Source organism: Xenopus laevis, chromosome 3L (genome assembly GCF_017654675.1).
Source record: "Xenopus laevis strain J_2021 chromosome 3L, Xenopus_laevis_v10.1, whole genome shotgun sequence".
In the NCBI taxonomy this organism is placed as follows: Eukaryota; Metazoa; Chordata; class Amphibia; order Anura; family Pipidae; genus Xenopus; species Xenopus laevis.
The window spans coordinates 130,518,279-130,540,346 of NC_054375.1; the positions used below are offsets into that span (position 1 = coordinate 130,518,279).

The window sequence follows — 22,068 nt, forward strand, 5'->3', positions numbered from 1 at the left end:
CCCTGAAAAAAATACACATTTCAGCACTTTGTGCATACAAGGGTGGATTTGGGCTCCAATCACAGGTGGATTCCAGGCCACCATCTTGGAAAGTGTCTGTGACACTCACATGCTCAGTGGGCTCTGAGCAGCTGTTGAGAAGCTAAGCTTAGGGTTCGTCGCAAATTATCAAACAGAAAATGAGGGTAGTCTGTAATATAAGCTGATGCTACAGGGCTGATTATCAAATTCTAAGGGCTAGTCCACACAAGGAGATTCGGGGAGATTTTGTCGTCTGGCGACTAATCGCCACGTCTTTTGCGTGACTATCTCCCCAAACTGCCTCAGCGTTTTTCCCCATAGGCTACAACGCAAAGTCGCCTGCGCTAATGCACACACGGCGATGCGTTTTCAATAGTCGCCCAAAGTTGCCTCTGAGGCAACTTCGGACGACTGTAGAAAATGCATCGCCGCGTGTGCATTAGCGCAGGCGACTTTGCGTTGTAGCCTATGGTGAAAAACGCAGAGGCAGTTCGGGGATATAGTCACGCAAAAGACGTGGCGATAAGTCGCCAGGCGATAGAATCTCCTCGTGTAGCCTTACCCTAATGCTAATTGCACTGGTTTCTGTGCTGCCATGTAGTAGTTATCTGTATTAATTACTAATCAGCCTTATATTGTGACATTTCTATTCTATGTGTACTGTATATTGTGAGTGGGTCCCTAAGCTCAGTAAGTGACAGCAGCACAGAGCATGTGCAGTGAATCAGCAGATAAGAAGATGGGGAGCTACTGGGGCATCTTTGGAGACACAGATCTTTACTGCTAAAGTAGATGCCTTGGGCTGGTACAGAAGCACAAAACATAATGTACAACATTTCTAGCCTACTTCTTTTGTTAAACTTTAGTTCTCCTTTAAAATCACCAGACATCATGTCTCCCTAATGCAGGATTTGTGCAAAAGGCAGTTATTTTGTTAGATTTTGTTTCTACTGGAATCCGTAATTTGAGTGAGCAATACATCTGCTAGGAAAGGAACCCCCCCATAAGATATATTGAATCTATCTGTCAATGATTATCTGACACCCAACTGTTGCATGGAGACAGAATGAAGAGAAACAGATGCTGAGAGAGGAATAGTGAAGATAAACTTGATTCTTTCAGAAACTAGACAGAATTTTTAATTGATTATATTTAGAAGGTTTCTTACTTCAGTATGAGGAAGCTTATATTAAATTTTAATATAATAGTTCCCCTTTGACTATGTCCTATGCTTCAACACTATCAAGCCGGGATGATTCACTTTCTGGCATTCTGTGATGTCATCGTTGCAGCTATCCTGATAGCCTGGGACTTCGGGAGGGAGCAATAGAACAAAAAGGGCTTTCCATATAGTTTAGTTGCAGAGGGAAATTCCTAGTAGGGAGCAGCACATCCTCGACTTCTCCAGGTGAGTCATAAGGAGCTCTTCGTATGATGTCAGTGAATGAAAGGTCACACAGGGTAGTGCAAATAAAGAGTTTTTGCTGTGTCATCTGTGTTATAACCAGCTTTAGCGATGCGCTTCCTCTATTGTACGTTTATTTCAACAGAGAGAAAAAGAAATATTTGCAGTAGCCGAGCGTGAAAGCATTTTACGAGTACACAGAATGCTGCAGATGGCAACGCACACACTATCCGAAGCAACAAAGTTAGATACTGTGCCATTTAGCTACACGGGACATGTGTCGTCAGTCTTTAGGGTTATCAGTCATTTGAAAAGTACAAAGGGGAAGTTGACTGAGTGTTCCCTTTATAAAGATTATGGGATAAGAGAATCCCTGGTGATACCTCCTGCAGACACGGTTTTGTTAAACCCTTCAAAAGTATTGCCTTAGGCATTGGCATTCATCTTGGTTTGCTGCATTGTCTTCATTCCTGCTTTTTTTTTTTTTTCTTAGAGAACAGCTTTTAATTTTGTGTTAATTAGATCTTTTTTTTCTGTCTCAACCCCCATCCATCTCTTAAGGCAGAGCTGTGGAGTTGCCCTTTAAAACTCTCCAGTCTGGAAGCCCAGCTCAGCACAGTCCTCATTCTGAGTTGTGACGGTGAGTTTGCCAAGAAGCTGCGGAGTGTCTTTGCCAGGCTCAGCCAAGGCACGTCAAGTAGCGACCCCAGCACCAGAGATGGGCATTGGACGGAACCCGTCATCCAAGGCAATGGAATCCACAGACTCAACAGATGGGAAATATGAGGAGGAATCCAAGCATGCTGCTTTTTTTGCCCTGCCAGTAAGTGTCCGAACTCTTTTTTTTTTTTCCCTATGAACAAACCATATGGGCAGGATTTGTAGGCACCAGGGATGCACTGGAGGCATTACAAACCACATAAACAATGGAGACGTAAGTGTAGTAATCACTGGGGCACATTTCTTTGGACAGCAGGAAGGAAAGCATTTTATTTTTTTTGATTTTGTAGACGTTCTATTGTCTAAACAATAAACACGGTTATTTGGGAAACAAGAATAATGTATATACACATATATATACTGTGAGTAAACAATGCAGTGTGGCTTTTACAGTAACGTGCAGAATATTTGACATAGAAACCTCTCTTAAGACCCCCATACATGCGCAGATATAACCTGTCCACAGATTAAGTAAACAGATTATTGGGCAGTGTATGGGGCCCTCTGAGGGGCTTCCCTGATCCATATCTGGCCCAAAGTCGGCCAGATGTCGATTGGGCGGGTTTTTATAAATTCTGTCAGATCAAGGAACGCATTGGTTCATTGATGTGGCCCTCGATCCTCCCTCAGTATTATCCTAGGGCCCACGTTCGGATCAGCCCGATATCGCCCGCCTCAAGGTGGGCATTTTGCGCAGAGATCTGCTCATTTGGGGACGTCGCCAAACAAGCAGATCTCCCTATGGGGCAGATTTACTAAAGGGCGAAGTGACTACTGCTGTCGATGATTTGCCAGTGTTACTGCTTTCAGGCACTTTGCCGATTTACGGGCACAGGCGTAACTTCGCTAGCGAAAGAGACACTAGCGTCATTCACATTCTATCGCCGGGCGAATTTTCGCTCTGGGGAATGGACGTTAAGCAAATTCACTAAGATGCAGATTTTACTGAACGTTACCTCTTTCCCCAGACTTGCCTTCACCAGCTCAGACCAGGCAAAGTGCATTGGAGTACATAGATCATTCTCATTCTTCTGTTACTAACATCATAATTTTAGTGGAAAAAGTTTTTAAGTCCCAAAAAAGTGTCTTTCCCTTTTTTCAGAGTGAGCCTACAAAAGTCTTTAAAATTTTTTGGGTAACCGGGTTCCACCATACATTTTCTAACATATGGAACATAAACTATTCAGTGGGCTCATATATAGGGCAATATAACAACTCTATTTTCTTTATTAAGGTTCCCTGGGAACATATACGTCCTTTCAACTTTATAATTTCCCGTCGTATGCAAATTAGCCTGAGCTAAGACCTCTAACAAAGTTGCGCTAGGCATAATTGAATGCTAGCGTATCTTGATTGCAGAAGTAACGCTATCGAAAAATTTGCCAGTGTCCGTGCCCTGGACGCATCTTCGCATTTTAGTAAATTGCCGATGTCTCCACGAATTTTCGCCCCTCTAAGTGTTGCAATGGCTGTGAAGCTGTCGATGGCGAATTTTCGCTGCTTAGTGAATTTACCCCTATGTATTACCAGATTTACAGTGAATAGAGATTGCACTGAACATGTGTAGTACAGGAAAGCTCCTGATTAGGGGAAGGCCATCTCCCATAAACTCCATATTAATCAAATAATTCACATTTTAAAAAATGATTTCCTTTTTATCTGTAGTAATAAAACAGGAGCTTGTACTTGATCCCAACTAAGATATAATTAATCCTTATTGGAAGCAAAACCAGCCCGTCGGGTGTATTTAATGCTTACAATCCCTTTTCCAGAAAATCCCAGGTCCTGAGTATTCTGGATAACAGGTCTCATACTTGTACCTAGAACTTCTGCTATCACTGGTAAGTTAGTTTTGTGTGTGCAGATGTCTTAAATATTAAATGGGTTGGAATTTACAGTCATTTGTAAAATGACAATTTTTTTGCCGTTAGAGACAACAAATGCTCAGGGTAATGGGACCTGATATGCATTGTTACCTACATGAATCTCCACAAATTGTTCGAAAATACATTTCCATTGATGTCACTGTTAATCACCACCAGCAAAATGTTTAAATATAGTAACCGCATGGAAATGACATTTGATTGAAATGTTTTACTGGCGGCAATTCAAGCTCAGCACAAATGGAACGGTATATTGGGACGTTTTGCTGCTCGCGTTAGTGTACGGTAGATTAAAGGGGTTTTCATTTTATATTATTAGTGGTTTTTGATTTATTTAGCTTTTTATTCAGCAGCTCTCCAGTTTGGAATTTCAGCAATCTGGTTGGCAGGGTCCAAATTACCCTAGCAACCATGAATTGAAGAAGAGACTGGGATAGGAATAGGAAAGATGAGTAAGAAAAAGTAGCAATAACAATACATTTGTAGCCTTACAGAGCATTTGCTATTTAGATGGAGTCAGTGACCCCCATTTGAAAGCTGGAAAGAGTCAGAAGAAGAAGGTAAATAATTCAAAAACTATATTTATAACTAATTTAAAAGATACTTAGAATTAGCCATTCTATAACATACTAAAAGTTAACTTAAATGTGAACCACCCCATTGAGCATGGTTGACAAAACATACCATGTGATAATAAGCTAAAAGTTTATACACATACAGCTATGTTCTAACAGAAATCCCTTCCCCCATATGTTTTTTTTTTGGTCTTTCTGCAATCTTGTCCACTTTAATTGTTTTTTGCTACTTCACTGACCCTACACAGTGTTGCCATATGAATGCACTATGCTATGGTTTTGGTTTTTTTTGTAACTTGGATTTTTATTGAAAAAATTTTTTTTCCACAGGTAAAGAATGAAAACACAAATAATAAAGTGAATAGATACAAAAAAAAAATACAAAGATAGAAAAATAAATCATAGTTTAAAAAAAAATGAAAAAGTTTGTATGATGTCTGTGAATAGAATAAAGAAGTGCAATTATGGGAGGCTCACTATGCTATGGTTTTAAGCAATATACTCCCCAAGTTTACTTTCTAGCAACCTCTACAATCTGTTTCTCCTCCCTGTGCCAGAGGGTTGAAAATATTCAGCTTTTGCCCAATGCCAGCTTATTAAGTAATGCGCCTGAAGAATAGGGAAAAGTTGTGCATCTTAATGGGTTTGAACCCTTTTGATTACCTTTTAGTATGATGTAGAGAGGGACTTTCTGAATATGAATAGGGCATTCTATAACATAGATATGTACTAGTTTTAGTTTCTGTAATTTACTAAAGTTTACTTAAAATTAACCTTTAAATTAACTTTTAGTATGATGAATAGAGCGATATTCTGAGACAATTTGCAGTTGGTCTTCATTTTTTATTATCTATGGTTTTTGAATTTAGCTTTTAAGGTGGCCATACACGGGCCGATAAAAACTGCAGACAGACTGAGCCGGCAACTTATTGGCCCGTGTGTGTGGACCTCCGACAGGGCTCCCCTATCGATATCTGGCCAAGAGTCAGCCAGATGTTGATCGGGCAGGGGTAAAAATCCTGTCGGTTCGGGGACTGCATCAGCCCAATATCGACTGAGCGGAGAGATCCGCTCGTATGGCGAATCGCTAAGCGAGCGGATCTCTGTTTATGGCCACCTTTATTCAGCAGCTCTCCAGTTTGCAATTTCAGCAGCTATCTGGTTGGTAGGGGGCAATTTCCCCTAGCAATCAGGCAGGGGTTTGAATGAAAGTCTGGAGATGGTCTGGATAGAAAGAGAAGTAATTAAAAATTAAAAAAAAAAGAAACAACATTAAAATTGCAGCCTCAGAGAGCAAAAGCTTTTTGGCAGCTGGAGTCAGTGACCACCATTTAAAAGCAGAAAGAGTCAAATAATTTAATAATAATTTGAAAACTATAAAACAAAAATGCCCATTCTATAACTTACTTAACGTTTAAAGGTGGGCTACCCCTTCAAACAACAAGTTGTTTTCAAATAGATCACCAGAAATAACGACTTTTTCCAATTACTTTCTATTTTCCGTTTTTCTAATAATGAAGTTGAACGTGTAATTTTTCACCTTCTAAAGCAGCTCTGGGAGGGGGGGTCGCTGACCCTGCAAACTGTTCTAAATTGATACATTTAGTTGATACATTTCTTATCTTTGTCCCTGCTGAGAAGAATCTCTTGGTTTCATACAGGCAGCTGTTAGAATTAATACAATAGTTGCTGATACTCCAGAGATGATGCTGAGAAATGAATCAACTAAATGTTGCAAAATTGTTTCGAGTCTGCCCCTGAATTACTGAGCTGCCAGACTGAAACACCAGAGACACGAACATTCAACTTAAAACTTAGATTTAGAAAAAAAAATTAAAAATAAATAGTGGAAAGTAATTGAAAGAAATCTGAAAAAGGCTGAACTGAAAAAAGTGTTTGGAAGGTGAGCAACCCCTTTAAGGTACAGAAGTAGAGAAAAGCTTTTGGAAACAGCTGTAAACGGACGATAACACAAAAGCCTTGAGTGATGCGTTGTTACAAAAATATAGAATAAATGGAGGGCACTCCAACTAACACAACAACAAAGGAGCAAACGTTTTATACGAGGTGCAAACAACCCAAGGGTACCCCCACATTTAGTAACCCAAAACTCAATATGGGGTATATTGGGAATGCACACTCAAAATTATCCGCGAAACATTGTTTACCCATAGAAACATAAAGGGAATGGCAGAGGGCCAAGGATATAATTGGACCTGAATGAAAAGGAGCGGCTGGATAAGTAGTAAGCCTTAAACAAATAAAAACAGGGTCATTTAGCAGCCGCAAAGATATGCTTTAATGCGATCAACTTTTTCTCATGATGAGACATAGCCAAGAGAATGGGAATGAAGAGAGACTTATGAGAATGTCTGTGGTTTCTGGTCACACTCACTATAAGGTTTGCCATGTGAGTACTGGAAGCATTTGGGAAGAGAGAGAACAGATTTGCACTTATCTGCACAGACTGGGAAAGGATGGAAGAGCCGGAGACTGGTTCAGTAGGGTGCCATTTTGTTCAGAAAAGGAACAAAGTGATTCAAGTGGAAAATGATTGGGTACATGAGAAAAGGGGTGTATATGGGACAAAAAAACAGGGGACAGCACTTATTTGATAAAGTAGATTAGAGATGTGTTTCTATGTAATGGGATTCCAGAGTCATTTTAATCATGGACCTTTCTGAATGAATACAAGTGTAAGTTAGTATCAAAGGGCTGAGTGTGTGAGGCAACAAAAAGTATTCTGTAGAGCTCTTCTCACTAAATACAAGAAGGGTCTTTTTCTGAGAAATGCTCTGTTCCAAAGTTATTCCATTTCCAACATAAATGCCTTACCCACATGTAAAATCAGCTCTATTGCTGCTGTTCTCTCTGAACCCGTGAAACCGAACTACAAGAAGAAGAAAATAACTTTTCAGGTGAAAAAGGAGAATGTGTCTGTATAGATAGAATTTTTTTTTTCTAAATTCCTTGTAAACAATAGGAAGACAAATTGAGCAATGTTTGCTCTTTTCCTCTTGGTAATGTCTGGAAGAGCTTACTGCCATTAAAATGAGCCGACTTTAAAGAGTTTCCAGTTCACACCCAGTCAGAGTGTCATAGATGCGGCATGTACACTTGTAAAAAAAAGGACATTTGTCTCTTTTATAAGCTGCTTTGTGTGTTGTAATAAACTGTGAAAACAGAGGTTGTTTTGTGGAAAGGCATATAAAATCCTTTGAGTGAGGCGTGAAGAAGGAGAGAGGCTGTAACAGGTTATATAGTGAATAAAGTATCCCCTGTTGTAAAATATAAGGATATTATCAGTTAAAAAGGAGTTTCATGACCATATTTTATACAGGTCATGGAACTCCGAGGTAACTTCTAATATCCATATATTTTGCAACTGGGGGTACTTTATTTATTATGATACACACGTTTCAGTGAGTCATGTGACAGAAATGACATCAGAACTCACCGTTTATAAGTATATAATTTACAAGATATTCATGGCTTTTGTGTATTATATAGTGAATAAAGTACCCCCTCTTGTAAAATATAAGAATATTGAAAGTTACCAAGGATATTATAAGGAGGAGTTCCATGACCATATAAAAGTATGAGTGCTAAGGCCAAGCGTTTTTATACAGGTCATGGAAAACCAAGGTTAACGTATAATATACACATATTTTACAACAGGGGGTACTTTATTTATTATAATACGCAAGTTTCAGTGAGTCATGTGACAGAAATGACATCACTACGCTCCGATTATAACCAATGACAGCACTAAGCACCGTTTATAAGGATATCATTTACAGGATATTTATGGCTCTTGTGTATTAAATCTGATTATAATAAACAAGAGCCATGAATATCTTGTAAATGATATCCTTATAAATGGTGAGTTCTCATGTCATTTCTGTCACATGAATCACTGAAATTTGTGTATTATAATAAATAAAGTACCCCCATTTGCAAAATATGAGGTTATTGGAAGTTACCTCTGAGTTCCATGACCTGTATGAAAACACTCTGCCTTCGGCCTCGTGTTTTTATATGGTCATGAAACTCCTCTGTAACTTATAATATCCTTATAATTTACAAGAGGGGGTACTTTATTCACTATATATCTATTGTCAGTATTTGCACTGTCATGATTTCTGATATACAGTGGGGCTGATTTACTAACATAGGTGCTAAATTTCTCTTAAAGGGCACCTGTTGGGCAAAAATATTATCCCCAACCAAAGGTGCCCGCCGCCAGCGCTAGGATACTTCACCAAGAGGGAGCTCCCGATGTGAGGAGTCATGTTGTACATAGCACACGCACATAATGTGCTTCAGACGTCACACACATGCACATAATTAGCAAGTTGCAGCATTCGCTCATTATATGCATGCGTCTGCCCCAACATGGCCACTCGTTTCAGGAGCTCCCTCCCGGTGCGGGTGGACTAGTGCTGGTGACAGTTTAAATAAAAAACTGTTACCCCCAACTGTTTTAGACCGCACCTTTGGTTGGGGATACTATTTTTGCCAAACAAGTGCCCTTTAACAACCAGATACAGGTATGCGATCCGTTCTCTGGAAACCTGTTATCCAGAAAGTTCTGAATTACGGAAAGGCTGCCTCCCATACACTCCATTTTTTCCAAATAATCCAAAGTTTTAAAAATGATTTCTCTGTAATAATAAAACAGTATGTTGTACTTGATCCCAACTAAGGATATAATTAATCCTTATTGAAAACAAAACCAGCCTATTGGGTTTATTTAATGTTTACAGTATATGATTTTATAGTAGACTTAAGGTATGAAGATCCAAATTATGGAAAGATCTGTAGCATTCTGCATAATAGATCCCATACCTGTATTTGCATTAATTTTTCTGTCACTCCCTTTTTCACAGCGATCCTCCCACTGTCTCAGTCTTTGGAGAGGTCAATGCCCTCCTTTTATTGTTGCTATGATAAGTGGCTTTTTTTTTTTTATTTTTAGAACTGTTATCTCTCATATTTGATATATATCTGTTATCTCATATATCTCATATTTCATTGGTGCTAGTCCTTTAAAGTCCAAGTGTACAGATACCTTTAAGAGTGATTAGCAGTTAGTAGTTTACAATTGCTATTACAGTGACTGTGATTATATTTATATAGGGAATTGTGCAATAGTAGCTCCTGGAATTCTCACACCTGGGGCAAAGATCACTGTGCGAGAGAGACCAACGTAGCCTGCTCTGAACAATGCAGCCTATTCTACGCCATTTATAACCACACCGGTTATCTTACCTGATACCCGATTAAAGATGCCGCTCACTGTTACCTGTTACACATGCTTGGTCACTGATTGACTTCCATTGATTGATTTCATTTTCTTTTTTTTTTTCTTGTGGCCTGTGGTAAATTAGCTTTTTATTCAGCAGCTCTTCAGTTTGCAATTTCAGCAATTTGGTTGCTAGGTTCAAAATTACCCTAGCAACCACACTCTGATTTGAATAAGAGACTGGAATATGAATAGTTGAGGGCCTGAACAGAGGCGAGTAATAAAAAGTAGCCATAAGAAAACACATGTAGTCTTACAGAGATTTTTTTTTTATATAGGGTCAGTGACCCCCCTATTTGAAAGCTGGAAAGAGTCAATGGCCAATTCTATGCAAATAATTAAAAAAAACTATAAAAAGGTCAACTGATAAGTTGCATAGAATTGGCCATTCTATAACATACTAACCCTCATTTGTAATAAAGGCACTAAGGGGCAAATTTACTTACCTCCGAAATTGCGACAGCTTCGCTGACATCATAACACTTCGCCAGGCGTAGATTCACCAGGACAACGCTAATTCAAGAAAATCCGAAGTTGCGTCCAGGGTTCCGAACGCTTGCGAAGTTGCGCTAGCGATAATAAGATAAGCAATTCGAAGTTACGCTATCGATGCCTAATTTGCATACAGCGTGAAGTTAAAGTACAATGGACGTATATGTTGCAGCAAATACATTACACTACACAAGCCCAGGGAACCTTAATAAAATAAAATAGAGGTGTTATATTGCCCTACACATGAGCCCATTGTATAGTTTATGTGCCATATGTTAGGAAATGTAGGGGGGAAGGAGGGAACCCCAAAAAAAAGTTACGCTCTTTTTCAGCCTATCACCCTGTAAAAAGTAAGACGCCAGCATTTTTAGAAAATTTTTCAACTTTTTTTTTTTGAGGAACTCCTATCTACTCTATTGCACTTCGCCTGGTCTGAGGTGGCGAAGGCAAGTCTGGCGCAAGAGGTAACGTTCAGTAAAATCCGCCTATTAGTGAATTTTCGTAGTTACGTCCATTCGCCAGAGAGTCAATTCACCTGGCGTTAGAGTGCAAAGTAACGCTAGAGTCTATCGCCTTTGCTATCGAATTGGTTGCTATTGGTTACTGCTCCCAGGCAAATTTAAGGTGGCCATACACGGGCCGATAAAAGCTGCAGACAGACTGAGTCAGCAGCTTATTGGTCCGTGTATGGCCCGAAAGTCGGCCAGATGTCGATCGGACGGGACTAAAAAAACCCGTCGGATCGTGGCCGCATCTGTTTGTTGATGCGATCCGACCGCCCGTTACCCATCGTTAGGATCCAATTGTTGGGCCCTAGGGCCCATGATCGGATCAGCCCGATATTGCCCACCTCAAGGTGGGCATATCTGGGAGAGATCCGCTCGTTTGTCGACATCGCCAAACGAGCGGATCTCTCCGTGTATGGCCACCTTTAGTGCCTTCTATTGCATAACCCCCTAAGCAAAGGTGAATAGTCACGGATTGAACACTTGCATAACATTCTCATGTCGTTACCATTCCACTGAAACATGTAGTCATTTGACAAGTGACCGTTTTCCATCTGTGCACCCTTGACCCACTAACAGCGGGACTTTCTGAACCCACCAATTCAAGGGTGATCAGTATAAAAAGCAGAAACAGCAATAAAATGAGATTTTATTTCACTGCTTCCTTTTTCTCTTTAATAGTGTTAATTAACTGCAGCTCGTCCTAGATTTATTTCTTTTATCCGAACGTCGGGTTGCTATAGAAACCTCCTCCTTGCTGTTCATTAAAGTAGTATTAATCTCCGTATAGGGAGAAAATGACACCCTGCTCCCCCCCCCCCACACATCTACTGCTCCCATTTTTACACGCTGGAGATTAAAGAGGTACTCTCATCAGAACATCAATGCTGGAGAAGGAGAAACAGATTTGCTGCCATTTTATCTGGCCGTTTCTCGCCTCGGCTCTCTTGTGAGTAGGAAAGGGTTACTGCACTGTATAAACTGCTGAGTCATGTCATGAAGTCACCAAAAGCAATGGGAAGGGAGTGTGACATCGGCTGCTAGCTGGTGACGCCGAGATCTTATGACACTGTTTGGTTAGATTAAGCCAGTGCCACTTATCAACCTCTTTACACCTTTTCCCCCACTAAGGATTCTTGAGCAAAGCAGACTCTGACATACAGGCTTTACCAGCAGATAAGGAAAGCTTGTTTTGCCCTTCCCACACTTATTTGCCAAGATTATTAAGATTACGAAGCATTTCCGACACCCCACTTCTCTTTTCTGTTTTGAGGACATGACTTTGCGCTTACAATCTGTGCTTAGTACAGAGGCTGACATCTCTTATTATGATCAGAGAAAATGTATGTCTGACCCTGTGATTTTATACCACATCCTCTGTGGGCTTCTAGGCCACGCCCCTTCATCTTTCTTTTTTTAAATTAAATTAAAAATGTTTAAAGGCGTGGTACACCTTTACGTTGAATTTTAGTAAGTTATAGAATGGCCGATTCTAACAAACTTTCAATTGGTCTTCATGATTTATTTTTCTAGTTTTTGAATTATTTACCTTCTTCTGACTCTAAACCGGCAAATAAAGAGACGCGAAAATGGCGAAGCTCAGCCCAATCTGTCAGCCTCACCTCTTCCGCCGCAGCTATCATGGGATTTCGGCAACTTCAAACAATAGTTTAACCGCTATCAGCGTTGGCCAACATATCACCGGGAGGCAACAGTAATAATATCAAGGCGGCTTTATTGTGGCATACTTAGTGGTAAATTCTGTAGTGGGTATGCAAAAACGAACGCGTCTTATTTAAATCAGTGCATGGTTGCTAGGGTAATTTGAACCCTAGCAACTGGATTGCAGAAATTGCTAACTGGAGAGCTGTTGAATGAAAATCTAAACTACACAAACACCACAGATATTTAAAAATGAAAACCAATTGCAAATTGTCTCAGAAAATTACTTTCTACATCTTACTAAAAGTTAATTTAAAAGTGAACAACCCCTTTAAAGGAACAGTACCACCAAAAACTAAAAGTGTATCAAAGTAATTAAAGGGATACTGTCAAAATTTTTCAAAATGAATCAGTTAATAGTGCTGCTCCAGTTATGGCCTTTAGATAAAGTTCAGCGACAAAAATAGTAAGGTGAAAGAGGAAGTATACTCTTTGTTCAATACAGCTTCAATGAATAAAGCTTGTGCCGAACATCCTTTTTTTGTGCTTATTATAATATACTGTACTAATGCCTTATTTCATTGGATCTCTGTCTACAGTAGGGATGCACCGAATCCAGGATTTGGTTCGGGATACAGCCTTTTTCTGCAGGATTCAGATTCAGCCGAATCTGAATCCTAATTTGCTTATGCAAATTGGGGGCGGGAAGGGAAATCGCATAACTTTTTGACACTAAACAAGGACGTAAAATGTTTTTTTTTCCCCACTTTTTCCATTCCCGTTCCTAATTTGCATATGCAAATTTGTTTCGGGGATTTGGCAGAATCCCAAATAGTGACTTTGGTGCATCCCTAGTCTACAGGGTGTCATAAAACATAATTCATCTACCAAAAGGCCGCTATGCCTTCATTTAGAAGTTTCCTTAGTATGTATCCAGTGAGAAAAATATATTGATAATAACTGGTATTGGATCCATTATCCAGAAAGCTCTGAATTACAGGAATGCATCTCTCATAGGCTCCATTTTAATAAAAATATTCAAATTAATTTTAAAAAGTTACTTTTTCTCTGTAATAATAAAACAGTAGCTTGTACTTGATCCCAACTAAGATAATTAATCCTTATTGGAAGCAAAACCAGCCTATTGGTTTTCTGTGGCATGGAAAATCGTGCACAGGAAAATCATGCACAGGAATATGTTAGTCATTTCTTTGAAATAATGTGCAGACCCCGCTGTGCTAATGTTATAAAGAAGAGAAAAATGTGCTTTTTATTTAGTGCTAAATATCATGGCCCACCCCTGGGTGGGAGGTAGTCTGTGCCCAAGGCAGTGCTTAGAAGTATACAAATAGAAACAGATGCACAGCAAATGAAACTAACCCACTGTGCCTCTGTTTTTCAGGCGGTGATAAATGGAGGTGCTGCTTCCAGTGGTGATCAGGACACTGAAGATACAGAACTAATGGCTATTTATACCACTGAGAGTGGCATTGCCGAGAAGGTGTGTACATGCTGTAACATGGCACAGTGCTGAAGTGGCTCATCAGGCTGTGGCCCTGAGCAGGAATTAATAAAAAAAAAATCTGTAAAATAGCTGTTCTCAGAAAATAATCCTACATTTGCACTTAAAGGTTGGGGAGGTGCAGATTATAGACTGTGAGGTATTGTATTGTCATAGTAAGCATGCAACTCAGTGCCAAAACAGGATTTTTGCCCTTTGCACAACATTATAATTCATGTTTGTTTAATTCTTTATAAATAATCGTACAGCTAAGATTACAGGGTATGTACAGTTCTGCTGGCGCCACAGTTATACAAGGTGTTAATGGAAAGAGATCAGCACCTGACGAACGCGGTTTTGCCAGATATTCCCAACAAAGTGCTATAAAGGAGATAGGATGGCTTTGCTCTTCAGGGGAGGGTTCCAGCTGTCTATTGACATTGCTAGTACTTATGTATTTAATTATCGTCATAAGTTTTATTTCTTTGGACTTTCCTCCTGTTTGTGTTTACGCTTTTTAAAACACTGTGTACATTGTTAATAGTTGCATACGTTGTGTCCCACGCTCACATAAGTTATGGTGCATTGGTGACACACATTTCTAGGGGTGGCACAATTAAGTGTAGGGTACAATAGTGCTCCCTAAATTACAGTTCTGAAGCACAGCAGAGGTAAGGAGAGGGAGCAAGGGCATCAGGTCTGTAGCGATACAGCCAGAAATGTCCAATTCATATCATAACCTAGTGCATTGTGGGACCACCTTTAACTAATCCTTTGCCTATAAACAGCTTTGTGTGCCATTAGCCTTTAAGTCGTGGTTCACCTTTAGGGTCTGCCACACGAGCCGTTTCGGGGAGATTAGTCACCCCAGCGACTAATCTCCTCTTCTTCGGGGCGACAATATCCTCGATCTGCCTTCCCTCTGCCGGCTAAAATGAAAATCGCCTGTGTGAAGGCACACGCGGCGCTTTGTTTTCCAAAGTCGCACAAAGTTTCCTCGTGAGGCAACTTCAGAAAAAACTTTTTCGGAAAACGAAGTTCCGCGTGTGCCTTCCCCCAGGCGATTTTCATCTTAGCTTGCTGAGGGCAGGGGGAAGGCAATTTGGGGAGATTGTCGTCCCGAAGAAGAGGAGATTTGTCTCTGGGGTGACTAATCTCCCCGAATCTGCTCGTGTGGCCAGACCCTTAAGTGAACTTTTAATTTGTTACAGAATGGTTTTCAAATGGGGGTCCCCATCTAAAAAAAAACAAATGCTCTGCAAGGCTACAAATGTATTGTTATTGCTACTTTTTATTACATCTTTCTATTCAGACCTCTCCTATTCACATTCCAGTCTCTTATTCAAATCTGTGCATGGTTGCTAATTGCTAGGGTAATTTGGACCCTAGTGACCAGATTGCTGAAATTGCATACTGGAGAGCTGCCGAATAACTCAAAAAACACAAATAATAAAATATGAAAACAAATTGGAAATTGTCTCAGAATATACCCCTCTACATCCTACTAAAGGTGTACAACCCCTTTAAAAAGAAATACTTTAGACTGTCTATTTCAGTGAAGATTCCCTTTGCCATACAGTGCTTTCCTCACAACTTGAAGAAGATTTTGCTTTGACTTCTTGTCAGTTAAACTCAGAGGTGTTCAAACCCCCAGTGATTTAGGCCAAACATTTTCACGGTTGCCTGAGGCACGGAGATGTTCAAAAGCCAGAAATCACAAACGTTCGAATGAGACGTTCATCAAAGGGATCTGATCTCTTCTGCTTCATAGAGCTGCCAGAAATTGTTTTCCTTCAGTTTGGTCTTGCCTCTCCACAGAAACCCAACATGAGTCGAGTAATGAGCCCTGTTTAGTTTAAAGGCCTCCCTGTATATGGAGAAGAGCATGTGTGGTGATAGGGATTTGCCAAAATTTGACCGGCAGTCTGTTCTATAGTTTCCATTGTTTCATGTTTTGTTTTTTTCCAGCTGATGAATCTTTAGACCTTGATATATCTGATGCCCTTTCCCTGCAGGGAAAATTTCTGTGACTAAATTATCATAAGACTTGGACAGATGTCTTATTGCTGACCAACAAAAACAAGGAAGCATGCAAAACAACATATTTTTTTATCAACGACATAGATCTAACTTTGCATATTGAGGAAATGGCTACGGGATTGCTTCCATACCAGAGATGATTAATGTAGTAAAAAAAAAATCCCAATTCCTAGTGTGGCCTTCTCCTCTGTAAAGAGATAAACAATGGCCTCTGCCTCATAGAACTGCATGAATAGTGTGTTTTCTCCAAAAAGAAATACTACCTGCTGTTGGTTACAGTGGATTTTACAAGACCTTTCGGGTAATGTTATAAAAGGTATAAAATTTGCTAGTAATCAATCACGTGTGTTTTCAGATAGCTCTCACTGTCCTCCAGGCCCCGACTGGCAATCTGTTAGATTCTGGCAAATGCCAGAGGAGCTGCTGTAAGATGCCATAGTAGACCATCACTATTTATTGGGCTATTTTTACTACAAATTGCCATAATGTAGCACTCCAACTTTTATCAAAGGGATTCTGTCATTTACTTGCAAAGTGCATCCGTTAATAGCACTCCTCCAACAGAGGCCTGCATTGAAATCCATTTTTCAAATGGATTAAATAGATTAAATTATATTTAATTTTGAAAACTGACATGGGGCTAGACATGTTCTTCATTTGCCAGGTGCCCCCAGCCATGTAACATCTACTCACCTATTGGTAGGTATTAGAATAGCACTCAGTAGTAAAACACCCAGCCATGACTCTTTCAGTTACACTGAGTAGGGAAACAGCTTGTCTGAAAGCGGTTCCATTGTACAGTGTTCTTTCTTAAAGCACAGAATCAGGCAAAAATGTCCTGAGATGAAATTATGCAGAATTTATTTTATGTGTTGACCAGTATCCAACTGTTTTTGAGTTACAATCCCCCAGCAGTTTGTATTGACTTTTATGTATATGCATAACTAGGTTGAACAACTTATCAAATCAAGAAGCCTGCTGTTTCTAGTTTAAACATTTTAGTAACTAAAATATAGTTGCATGGCTCTAGATGAAAACTCCCAGCATTTCTCTGGAAATAGCATGTAAAGTATAGGGCACAAAGATTTTCCATTGTGCAGCATCTGGCACATCATATCTTTCCCCCTCTGGTCACAGGGAACACTATTGTCTGTCTCTGTACAAAGTCAATTAACCACTGAAATTGTAAAAGGAAAACTATACCCCCATAACAATGTAGGTCTCTATAAAAAGATATTGCATAAAACAGCTCATGTGTAAAACCCTGCTTCATGTAAATAAACCATTTTCATAATAATATACTTTTTTTTAGTAGTATGTGCAATTGGGTAATCCTAAATAGAAAATTGGCATTTTAAAAAATAAGGGCCGCCCCCGGGATCGTATGATTCACGTTGCAACCAAACAAACCATACTTGTTAGGTCACATGAACCAATTAACAGACAGAGTTCTGTCTTTTGCTTCCACACTTCTTCCTGTTACCGTTAGAGCTGTAGTATTTCTGGTCAGGTGATCTCTGAGGCAGCACAGACCATCACGAAATGGTGGTTCAAGGCAAGAGAAGTAAAAGGGCAATTTACTTAAATATATATTCACGTTTGGTAAGATTCTTTAATATGCCACTTAACTTGATATAACCCATATGTTGCTTAGTATTCATTTTGGGGGTATAGTTTTCCTTTAATGGCACTATGAAAAAAAATTGTAAGTTGTAAAACATTCAAAATGTTGTGCATGAATAAGATCAAAAGGGGCGGGGGGAAGCTTAAAGGAATAAGGTTATTAGTCATATTGTAGGAAGACGAATACTGAAATTGTGTCCTTTCCACTTATAGTGATGGTGGGAATGCAGCAGTTTGTGGAACAGTACTCCATAAATGCCTATGAATGCCAGTGTACAGTAGGCTTATCCAAGATTAGAGCGTTAACCGATCTGGGAACATTCTTGTTCATTTGCAGTCATGGTACATTACTGTGTTCACTTTAGTAGCAGGTACCTGCTGAATATGCCGATTATTATTTATCATCATTTATCTATATAGCACCAAAGATGGGTCTAACAGGGGAATTTAACCCTGAACCAGCTGCCTGTTGTCTTGTGCCACATTTTCCATTGTGTGTAAAGATTCTCTGCAAGGATGGTTTTCTAAAAGCAGACAAAGGCATTGTAGGGTGCTGGCACAGGATAAAGGTGCCAGAGTAGGGCATGGCTGCATGACTATGCGTGATAAAAAACAAGGATCCTACTAATACATTTTTTAGGCAAAACATTTCCCTACAGGTTTGGTTACAGCAGGATCCCAAATTTTATGAAACGTTAATCTGATGATGATGAGGGAGTATTTATTATGGAGTGGAGAAGGATCCCTTCAGCAGAACACTTGGTGGAACTACTTAGATTTTATATATGTGGAATAAGCAAGACTTAAGGTGCCCATAGACGTAACAATTACGATCTTTCTTGGAAAAGATCTTTCCAAGAAACATCGTTCGTTTCAACAAACACACGTAGAGCTGAATCATCAGATATGCAGGTAGATATTCAGGTAGAAACAATAGGATTCTACCTGTATCTGACGATTCAGCACTAACAATGAACGATGTTTGGGTGCCTTCAAAGGCACCCGATCAAAATTTTCCATCCGTACTGATCAATGAGCCGACCGATATCCAAGTCTTCTGACTATATCTGTCGGCTCTTTTCCTACCATACACGCACCAAATATCGTAAGAAAATTAGTTTTGTACGATATTATCTGTGCGTCTATGGCCACCTTTAGTCCTTGTACACATGAGACGTGATTGCCAATATGAAGGTGACCATACAGAATAAACATAGGTTGCCAAACGAGAGAATCTTTCCCCGATATGCTGATGCAGTCCTCGATCGAGTGGGAAAATCAAACCTGCCCCATCGAGATCAGGATGATTTTTGCCCAGTTATCGGTCTGGAAGGCCTGTTGGAGGGTCTCATGCATTTGCAGATAAGCTGCCAAATTAATGCAGACACGCTGCTGTTTTGGGAGATTAGTCGCCCAGCGACAAAACGCTTCTTCTTCGGACGACTAATCTCCCTGAACTGCCTTCTCATCGGCTAGATTGCAAATCGCTGGCGAGATGGTACTCCGATCGATTCGTCTTTTCAAAGTCGCCTGAAGTTTCCTCGTGAGGCAACTTCAGGCTACTTTGGAAAACAAAGTGCTCCGAGTGCCATCCCGCCGGCGATTTACATTCTAGCCGACGGGAAGGCAGTTCGGGGAGATTAGTCACCCGAAGAAGAAGCAGTTTGTCGATGGGCGATTAATCTCCTGAAATAGCAGCGTGTGTCTCTGCACTAAAGGACCCGAATCTTAAATCGTCCCAGGTATATCCAACTTTATGTTGTCTTTGGCTTTCTCTTCTTTAGATCTGTAGCTGCTTCGGTGGCTAGGAATGTGCTTTTTCTCAGATGGCATAGAATGAAGGTCTTGAGTAAAGTATTAGTGGAGGTATATTTGGAATAATGGGTAGTTCAGCTGAGTTTGCAAAATATTTTGAAGTCTGAGCAATATAAAGAGTGTTGAACAGTATTTGGTCCATCAGTTTGGAACCCTTTCCTTGCTTGTTTTGCTGGCTAGCTACAATTTTACACTTCATGTGTTTGTGTCACTTCATGCCTCTGTGGGTCCACTCAGAACAAGTCAGGATCAAGTGCACTTTTGTGATCTGGCAAGAATGCAGTTCCTTTGACAAAAGCAAATATTTTTATAGAGCTGTACAAACTTTGATCAGGTTGCTGATTTTAAGGTCTTAGCTTGGCAGCAGATCCAACCCCAGAATCCTCTGCTGGATTGTTGTCACTGTAAGTTTGGCATGACAAATACAAAAAGGAGACTTTAATTCCTTTTTTTGCAATTGAAATAGTTTTTAAAATAAGATGTTCAGGTTGCAGAGTGTTTGCTTATAAAACATTGCACTTCAGTACTGATACCGCAAGTTCTGATATTACTGATGTTTTGGAGGCCAGAGGGTCAGAAAATGTATTGGAGGGCAGTATCTGCAATGTAAGATTGTAAGCCCTGCACAAGCAGATATTTGGGTCATTTTCCCTTCAGGCAGCCTATGATTAAGTGTCCTAGTGACACGAAACGCGTCAGGCGAGAGATGACTATATAAATAAAGCTTTCATTTTTTTATTTACTACATTTGGTCTGATCAATACGTGAGTTTACCAGTGTGCCCTGCACCAACATTTATGCTTCATTTTCTCTTCATAACTGTATTGAAGTCATTATTTTATTGAATAACTGATCAGCTCTGCATGAAAATCATTTTGGATCCAAGCAACTGAAACAGAGAATCATTAGACTGATAAGCAAAGCACTAAGTACCTATAAAGTGTTCCAGCCTTGGGTAATAGATAACATTTCCAGATGCCTTGATGGGAAACAATGGACGACAACCTTAGATTGCGTATTAAGTGGCATTCACATGCGGTCACGGCGCCTTCTGAAGCTAACGTTTATGTCAGAGCAATGGAACATGTTAAATGCACTCACGTAGAATAAGACGGTACAGGTAAGGAATCTATTATCCGGAAACGTGTTATCCAGGAAACTCTGAATTACAGGAAAGCCATTTCCAATAGCCTGTTACATTTTTAAAATGAGTTTCCTTTTCCCTGTTATAAGAAGATAGTACTTGATCCCAACTGAGATGTAGTTAATCCTTATTGGGAGCAAAATAATCCTGTTGAGTTTTATTTTTGTTCAAATGATTTTTAGTAGATGCTTCAGTGTAGAGATCCAAGTTATAGAAAGATCCCTTCTCCGTAAACCCCCAGTTCACGTGCATGCTGGATAAAATTGGTGAATCGGAAACCCATTATCCAGAAAGCTCCAAATTAAGGCTGTCATCCAATTAATCCAAACTTTGAAAAATGATTTCCTTTTTGTTTGTAATAATAAAAGTACATTGTTCTTGATCCCAACTAAGATATAATTAATCCTGCCTATTGGGTTTATTTAATGTTAACATGGTTTTCTAGTAGACTTAAGGTATGAAGATCCAAATTACAGAAAGATCTGTTATCCGGAAAACCCTAGGTCCCCAGCATACTGGAAAACAGGTCCCATACCTGTATTATTTCTTTGACGTGGAAATACAGCATTTAATGTTTGACTCTGAAAGGCCAGCCAAAGGATCATATTTATCATTCGGAAACAAAAAAGAGGCTGAAAGAAAGGTTCTGTATGTGCCATATTTTAAACCCAAAGTATTAATTAAAGGTATTGTTTTCCCGAGTTACTTCCAGCTTTACTGGTTGCATTTATTTGTGTAGAAGATTATACTGGTGGGAACGAACGTTGAGAATTTGGAGTTGAACACAAAACCTTTATGTTTCAGCTGTAGACAAGTTAAAGCATTTCCCTTGTTACAGGATAAAGGCAACATATTTGTATAGCGGTTATTGTAACTTTCCCTTGGATATCACTCACTTTCTGCTCTTTCTCTACCCCATGCAGAACTCGTTGACAGAGACACTGGATAACACTGACAGTTTCGATCGGCAGCGGCTTGATATGATATACACGGTGGAGGACGTCCCTCCCTGGTACCTCTGCATCTTTCTGGGTTTACAGGTATGTACAGCTCTTTGTGAGTTCCAAAGGCATCCAGCTGGTAGTATCATGCCACTCCTTCCTAAATAAAACTGGGCTGCTGTAATAATTATTGTCCAAGTTATACTTTAACAAACCATGATAAAGTTTTACCCTTTCTTGTCAGTAATAGTTTTTAAACTATAGCAAAGTAACGAATTATAGCGGCCCCCCACACGTTACCAAACACATTGTATAGTGAATAGCGTACCCCCTCTTGTAAAATATAAGGATATTATAAGTTACCAAGGAGTTCCATAACCATATAGAAGCGCAACTGTTCTGATCATGGAACGCTGAGGTAACTTCTAATGTCCT

General features: G+C 39.7%; 1 protein-coding gene across 6 annotated transcripts in view; it reads left to right on the forward strand.

The window, feature by feature from the left end:
* The window catches only part of slc23a2.L (solute carrier family 23 (ascorbic acid transporter), member 2 L homeolog), a 64,874-nt gene that overhangs the window by 21,282 nt on the left and 21,524 nt on the right, over nt 1–22,068 (forward strand). For 3 of the 6 annotated variants that reach the window (XM_018253418.2, XM_018253420.2, XM_018253419.2), the window contains exons 2-4: nt 1,988–2,249; nt 13,972–14,070; nt 21,616–21,732. In XM_018253418.2, the coding sequence (XP_018108907.1) occupies nt 2,145–2,249; nt 13,972–14,070; nt 21,616–21,732 (321 nt within the window). In that variant the 5' untranslated portion in view covers nt 1,988–2,144. Of the gene's footprint in view, nt 1–1,327; nt 1,430–1,987; nt 2,250–3,918; nt 3,988–13,971; nt 14,071–21,615; nt 21,733–22,068 lie in introns of those variants that run through there. The other 3 variants (XM_041586969.1, XM_041586968.1, XM_018253422.2) reach the window with 3 other exon arrangements.